Source organism: Haliaeetus leucocephalus, unplaced genomic scaffold (assembly GCF_000737465.1).
Source record: "Haliaeetus leucocephalus isolate CR32 unplaced genomic scaffold, Haliaeetus_leucocephalus-4.0 Scaffold840, whole genome shotgun sequence".
In the NCBI taxonomy this organism is placed as follows: Eukaryota; Metazoa; Chordata; class Aves; order Accipitriformes; family Accipitridae; genus Haliaeetus; species Haliaeetus leucocephalus.
In genome coordinates, this window is record NW_010973276.1 from 3,800,927 (window position 1) to 3,808,533 (window position 7,607).

General features: G+C 47.5%; 2 protein-coding genes across 3 annotated transcripts in view; both read left to right on the top strand.

The window, feature by feature from the left end:
• Positions 1 to 1,329: 1,329 nt before the first annotated feature.
• Positions 1,330 to 6,133, top strand: OGFOD2 (2-oxoglutarate and iron-dependent oxygenase domain containing 2). The gene is made up of 6 exons (XM_010582281.1): positions 1,330 to 1,362; positions 1,930 to 2,040; positions 3,061 to 3,160; positions 4,284 to 4,408; positions 4,895 to 5,152; positions 5,841 to 6,133. The coding sequence occupies exons 1-6, from the start codon at positions 1,330 to 1,332 to the stop codon at positions 6,114 to 6,116; spliced, it is 903 nt and encodes a 300-aa protein (XP_010580583.1). The 3' UTR covers positions 6,117 to 6,133.
• A 534-nt stretch (positions 6,134 to 6,667) lies between these two features.
• Positions 6,668 to 7,607, top strand: part of ARL6IP4 (ADP-ribosylation factor-like 6 interacting protein 4) — an 8,475-nt gene continuing 7,535 nt past the window's right edge. For both annotated transcript variants that reach the window (XR_775303.1, XM_010582215.1), the window contains exon 1: positions 6,668 to 6,745. The gene's annotated coding sequence lies outside the window, so the exon portion shown is untranslated. The remainder of the gene's footprint in view (positions 6,746 to 7,607) is intronic.

Here is a 7,607-nt window from a genome sequence, read left to right on the forward strand (position 1 = left end):
TGGCTGCCCGGCGGCGGGGAGGGGACATCGCACCCTGGCTCCCCTCAGGGGATCCCCCCCCCCCAACACTTCATCTGTGGCATTTCCACCCAGCGGGGTGGGGCCAGGGACCGGGGGGACTTGCTGAAGCCACAAGCCCCGGCCCTGACAGCTCCCCGGTGCTTCGTCCGGATCAAACCCGGTGCTGGGCAGAGGCCGAAGGGAGAAAACGGCCTGCTGGTGCCTTGATCCGGGGCTGGGTGCTGTCAGTGATGGGTTTGTACTGGTAACAGCCGGGAAATAAACACTGCAACGCGTTATTAACACAGCTTTCTGTGCTGCTAAGTGGTTTTAGTCAGCTGTCTTTCCTCATCCCTTCTTTTGTCAGTTACTTTTAAAGGGTGCCTTGAGGTGGGATCACCCAAGGGTCCTACAGAGCTTACGTGAGGTCTGCCGCAGAAGGCTATCCCACGAACTGCCCCGGCGCACTCTTTAGGAAGAGATCTGTGTTTCTTTCCAGGCAAGGGACAGAGATCTGTCACACAACCAGCTCCAGTTTCACCCAACACAAAGGGGACAGACAGGTTCTTTTATGGATTCTTGGCAGAACGATGATGGCACTAAATCGTAGTTACAATTAAAGCTTCATTTTCTTAATGGGATATTATGATTAGTATGGCACAGGATGTATGATTAGAATGGCACGGGATTTCTACAAGCAGAATCAATGTAGCACAATAAGCAGAACTTATAATACAACTTAGGATTTCTAGATCCTAACTTATAATTTCTAATCACCTAGATCCTAACTTAACTTTCTAATCACCTGGACCCTCTGTAGATCGGGTCAGATCTTAATACATGGTTTGCTGTATCAATATAACCATCATAATGTAGACTCGAAAATCATATAAAAGAATACGAATCACTCAGTCCTTCAGAGGAAGCAGACGACGACAGAGGTGTCCCTGGCCATGTTGGGGGGGGGGGGGGGGTGTGTCACAGCTCTCACTGTCCAGCAGCAGTTCCAGTCCAAGTTCTCCACTTACGACTTGTAACTGCTTGATTTTATAGACGGTGCTCTGGGTGCTGTTACGCTTCCCTGTTCTGCAATGGCATCATCAACACCACCTGGCTGGCCAGGTGCCTGGGACCTTCAAGGCCGGCAAGGAAGGGAGTAATTGGCCTGGCGCCCAGGAACCTTGGGGCTGGTAGGGAGGGGAAGAAGAAATCCATTTGTTTCGTCTGCTTGGTTCACAGGACCTTCAGGGCCTGATAATGAGAGAAAGGGAATGAATACGTGACCCGTTTGGTCGCAGAGAATGGCTGCTTGCCTTATAAAATGGCGTTATGCTAACCACATTACCAGGGGTTGGGAGCAGGGTGGGCCGGTCACACCCTCCTTCCTTTTTTGTTGGGGAATGTTATAAACTAATCTCATGGGAGGTTATTAAATAGAAAGAGCTGCCTGAATCAGCTGCTACTACAGCTGTTTTCTTTAAAATGACAGACTAGCCTGTCCCCACAACACTTAGCAGTAATCCCTTCATGACAAGTCTTGTCTCCCTCCCAGCAAATGTCTTTATTTTGGACAATGCTTATATTGTCAGAACATAAGCCAGACTCTTAAAGCGTAGGCCAGTGATTCATGAGGCGTCAGAATGCCTGAAGGGGCTGAAGCCTTGCAGCTCCGCTTGACATGTCCATGGAAAGCCTTCTGTTATTTTTTAAGCCATCCGTAATAAGAACGTGTCTCAAATCCCTCTTGGGCATTTGGGTTTTCAGATATTTATTAGACTTGTCTTGACTACAGAAAAGCAAAGGCATACACTCTGTCTCCCAGAGGTGCTGGAACAAAAATAACTGGTTTAAAACAATGAGCAAATTCCTGAAATTGTTTCAGTTATCCCTTTTGATTTTCTAACAATACGCTCTATTGTTTACTTGTAGATTGAGGCAGAAGTGCAGAGAAGAAAACAGTTAATTCATCAGTCAGTGGAACGCAAAGCCATCATCTCAAAGTGCTACAAACGAAAACACCCAGAAGTTTACATTCTGCAGGTAGACAGTATGTTTGGAATCTATTTTGCACTCAAGGAATTGCCCAACAGTTTATTTTTGCAGTAGGAAGCCCTCTTCTCGGGATTGCCCACAGTGCTAGAGCTGGACTGAATTAAAACCAAAGCGTAGCATATTGAAACTGAATTAAAACCTTTCACAGTGTAGCATATTCTCCAGGCAAGATTCCGCCTGGCTTATAGCCAGATAAGGGTCATTCTATATTGAAGCTGCACCAGCACCTGGTACTGGACTCAGAATACCATTAGTAATTTAGACCTAAAGCATCATTGCTGCAAACAGGGTCGGTGAGGTCTAACGAACACCCACAGAAATCAGCATTTATGGGCTTAACACACAGACAAGGTACTAGTGACTATCGTCTGAAGGGAAGCAGCAGGCTGCTTGCATGTGTACACCCCACCGCAAATGTGGGGGTAGCCCTTCTTGTTGTGGGCTGCTCTGCTTTGGATTTCCTCATGTCTGCCAGACCCAAGACTTCCCAGCTGGATAATTACCACAGATCAGCAGTAACGCACACACAAGTTCTCACAGATTTACTGCTCTGTGATCCTTTAGCAACAAGTTCTGCTGTTGTCCACCCTGCTGTTGTCTGTTGTGATCTGTGTGGGGAAGTGCTTAAAGCAGAGCGTAGCCACTCTGTTGTGCTAAGGCCATGACAAGATGCTAAATCTACTAGGAAGGACTTTGCACTTACCTGTTAGGAGTCCATAAGGCGAGCCAGGCTCTTTCCCATCACGCCAAGGATAAATCTGGCCGGTTATACTTGAAAACCCATGAAGCAGAGCAAGCAGCAACTTACCTAAACCACCAAGAAAAACACGAGTAACATTCTGTGTTTCCTGCCACAGAAATAACCCAAGTGTGTCTATCAGCCTTGCTCCCTAGACTCTACATATTTTCCTCTGGCTGGCTGGAATTCCATTTCTTTCTTGGGCTATAAAAGACTGCACAGGCTAATCATGTTTCTGTGTATTTTTATCATCCTTCCCTTGACACCAGGATTCATTCCTGGCCCCAGATTTTCTAGAAATTGTGTCATACTGCATGTCGCCAGATGCTCATCTCCACGGTCTCCTGCGCTACATCGAGTCCTTCTCAGGTAAAGACAACAACGCATCAGCCACAAAGATCTCCCCGTGTGACACTGCAACTTCAGTGATGACAGCTGTTTTCAAGCCCTGTCTTTAATAGCTCACATTTGATACACAGCTGAGACAAACAGGATGTTATTTTCTGCTTGACGATAGTCTCTGGAGAGGCAGTATTGTGCAGCAGTTATGCTCTGGATGAGATCCTGTTTTCTGCTTTTCCAATCCCAGTTTGCTGATGTCTCATCAGAGGCTTTAGCTGCAGCAGGGCTGGGGTTTTGGTTCTACCACAACCTCACGGGTGAGCCTGCTGAAAGAACATTGTTAGCCCGGGGAGCTTGGTTTTCCCTCCCCAGGTGCTTTACCATTTCAGACAATCCCTGTTGGTTAGTCTGAGCTGAAATAGTTTCAGTCTAGATTTCAGTCTTTTAAAGAGATCTGGGTTTTAAGCTTCCTTGGAGGCATCTGTGAAGCTCTCTCCCTACCAGAAATGGTGACAAAATGTAGAGGGGGAGCTGCAAAGTTGCCTCCTTTTCTCGAGACAAAAAGAAAGACACAAATGTTGTGTATGTGCAGGGCTCCTGGATTTGTCCAAGGCATGATTTCCAGACACAGCCTTTTCATTCTGTCTTTATCTCAGCTTCTGTATCCTTGATACTGAGCTCCGCTTACACAGATCTTGAGGGCTCTACCCTGAAAGGCAGCTCAGAAGGCCTGGTCTTCCCAGAATGTTGGCACTGGATGAGTGAATCCCGCATCTCCTAAATGACCTCGAGTCTCATTCTTCCAGGAGGCTGTATTCAGTCTGCCTGCGATAAGCTGTTGATAACACCGCCCTCCCTCTAGACTCTCTCAAAACATTTCCTTGGCACCTACAGCAGGCATTTAAATCAGTGCCCAATCTCCCAACTAGATGGGGAAGCCTGGAAACGAGGGGCCAACGTGAAAAACAACAAATACGTCCCAGAGCCGATCCCAGGGAATGGTTCCAGCCCTTTGAGCAGCCTGAGCACAAAGTGAAGCACATCCTGCATTCTCACTGACACCAGCACAGTATAGCGAGATAGCGTGACAGCCAAGAACACTCTCGCCTGTTATTTTCCCCAGCAAACGGTGTCTCCCTTCTCTTGACAGATAAGAGGATCTATCGACTCCCAGTGTTCACAGAGGAGTTTTGCCAAGCCTTTGTGGATGAGCTGGAGAAATTTGAGCAGTCGGATATGCCTAAAGGCAGGCCCAACACTATGAATAACTATGGGGTAGGACTCACTACCTCTTGTGCTTCTTTAGGGGGAGTGTTAACAAGCAGACTCTGTTTACCTCCTTGCTTCATACTCCTTTTCCTTCCCAAATGTCTGTAATTTGAGCACAGTGCAGTCTGAATACAGCCCCCTTGAAGTGAAATGGTTGAGGCAGTGTGTGTTACACAGACAAAACGACAGGGGAATGCAGGGAAAGGAGATGGGAGTTGGTCTCTCAGAGCAAAGAGCACCTTGTATTTAAGCAATACACATTTAAATCAAGGAGTCAATTTTTAAAGAACACTCAACTTTTGATCTTACTCTGTCTTTTCCCCATCACTTTCCACTTTGGTGCTCCTTCTTTTGCCTGTAGCTGGAGCCTTTGCTCTAAAGTTCTTTGAGCAAGCAGTGGGGTTGGAATAGAACAAGACAGCTCTGTAGCAGCTCTTGATGAAGCAGCAGATGTAGTTGATCAGCTGTTCCCATCTCCTCTCTTTGAGACAGGTTTTGCTAAATGAGCTTGGGATGGATGAAACTTTCATCACACCCCTGCGTGAAAAATACCTGCAGCCCATAACGGCACTGCTTTATCCTGATTTGGGAGGTGCTTGCCTGGACAGCCATAAAGCATTTGTGGTCAAGTACTCGCTCCACGAAGATCTGGATTTGAGCTCTCACTATGACAATGCAGAAGTCACCTTAAATGTTTCACTGGGAAAGGACTTCACAGAAGGCAACTTGTACTTTGGGGATTTCAGCCAGGTACTGAGCATATTCCTAATCTGGGCCGTGATTCTCTTCCCCACTAGCCCCTCACCCCCCAGTTTCAAGGCATTAACTGTGTTCTAAAAAACAATTATTCACTTCTGACAGTCAAACCTGCTCTGTCTCTTCCCCCCTTTTTAAAATGTCTTGGTTATACAGGAGTCTTTTCTGCTACAAGCATGTTACCAATATTCAAGCCAACTGCAGCTAATTCAAAGCGAGAACAGAGACAGCTATCGTAGTAGAAACTGGAGTGAAACAAACCAGCCCATCTTTCCCCAACTGCAATAAGGAGCAGGGAGGTGCTGAGAGGGGGGGAGGGTGGGAGGGAGAGAGAGAGGTAATTTATTTCAGATGGGACTTAAAACTAAATCTGTAGCCCCTATTTCCAGGGGACAGGAGGGGTAAAAGCTCCATACACTGGTGAAACAGTTTTTTTGATTGAAACTCTGTCTTTAAATTCCCTCTGCACCTGGCACTGGGAATGTCTTACTGGAAAACCATTGTACTAAACTGCTGCCAGGCTACCACTGAAGTGGCTGCATTTCAGAGGTGCAATGAGTTCTCTCCATGTTGTTCACTGGGTGCTGTGGGTGAAGAGGTGACAAGTAAAACTTTCAACTGTTTGAGCATTGTTCTGCTAGGGACTTTGGTAGAATGCTGTATCCGCCTCCCTTTGTTCCAGGAACCTACCCCCGTGCCAAAGTACATAGAGATCGAACATGTGGTTGCCCAGGGGCTGTTACACCGAGGAGGGCAGATCCACGGGGCACTTCCCATTGCCTCTGGGGAACGCTGGAACCTCATTATTTGGATGAGATCATCTGCCATCCGCAACCAGCTCTGCCCAATGTGCAACAAGAAACCTGAGCTGGTGGAAGCAGAGGGGTTTGGAGATGGGTTCACAGAAACCCTTGACGACGATGTGCCCGAGACTGTGAATCTCTGTTCCTTGTGGTAGCAGACAGTAGAGCCTGATTTCTCCAGACCAAGTTGCCTAAAGCTCCTTTCTGACCTCTCAGACTGCACTAACAGACTCTTTGATGGATGCACGAGTCACGTAAGAAGTAGCTAACATCTTGGAAAGTGATGTAAAACCAGTCCTGTGGGAGTTAGGGAAGCCAGCTGCTTGGACAGCTGGAGGAGTTGGTACTCAGCTTGCCAGGGCTCACACTCAGGCTGGAGAGCAGGAGGACTGCTTGGAAGCCGTAGAAAGCCTTAACATTTTGATACACTGCAAAGGCTCTGTAAATATTTTCAGGTGTACGGGGAAAACACCCAAAGCTGCTCGGCCGTTGTGAAGACCTTTGTGCCAACAGCAGCATCACAGGTCCTGCTGTAAACGGACAAGAATGGTACAGTAAAGCCCTGCACTTATCACTGCTCTGCTATTCACAGGGACTCCTGTCCTCTTCCAGGGGAAGAGCTTTTTGTTGCTGGGCGACCGTGAAGGATCTGCTCAAAAGTGAGATACAGGTGATTCACCATAGGCTGCTGGGAATGACATGGAATTATCATCACCAGAGGTTTACCTACCCCAGGCTCTGAAAAATCCATCAGGAGCAGTACAGGGAGAGCTGGTCCCACAGGGTAAGCTGAGAGGATCTCTCAAGGCCTCCATGAGCTCTCCTGAGCAGAAAGTTCCCTTTCAAAGATTCTGTGAACCTTATTAAGCAAACAGAAACGGGCTTTAGCGACAAAGCACCGAGAGCCACCTGCAACGTAGCAAAACTTTCCAGAGGAAGGCAAGAGCGTAGCTTTTAACTCCCTTCCTTTAGTTACATGAACAAGTGAAAATATAAAATAACCATCTCAACCTAGGTGCAGCAGGCAGGCCTGGGGCTTCTTAATTTGTTGCCAAGATCCCCTGGCAGCTGGCGTGTTAGGAGGGTTGAGTGCTTTCCCTGTCGTACTGCCGGCTGGCTGAAACCACGAACTCTCCCATCTACAAAACCAATTAAAGAAGCCAGATATCTTTTGATTTGGTGGCTGTGTTTGGCTCTGTGGAAGATTAATTGTATGTATTTGAATCACACATAGGTAACTGCATTTATAAGGGGCTTTTTGATTCATTTGTTGAACTGCAATAATTACAGCGTGTGGACTTTGCATAATTGTGAAAGGCTGAAGGTGAGCCAGTATGGCTCGCACAAAGGGTGCTGATTTAAGCCTTCCCAGCAGATCAGCTGTATTTTTGGCCGGGGATGCCATTAGCATACAGCGCCAATTAGCTTTTCATTAGCAAAACCCATTAAAATTGCATCTCGGGAAGGAAACGGGCTGTCGTATTTGTGCGCGGAGCCAAAGGGCTGGTCTCAAGAAACTCAGTCGTGAAGGCTTCATTTCCTTCACCAGGAAACGTTAGCGCTTCCTAACTGCGCCCGAATTAGGGCCCAAAAGTTAAACTAAAGGGCGAGACTGGGGCGGGGCCGCCCCCGGGGCGGGGCGGGGC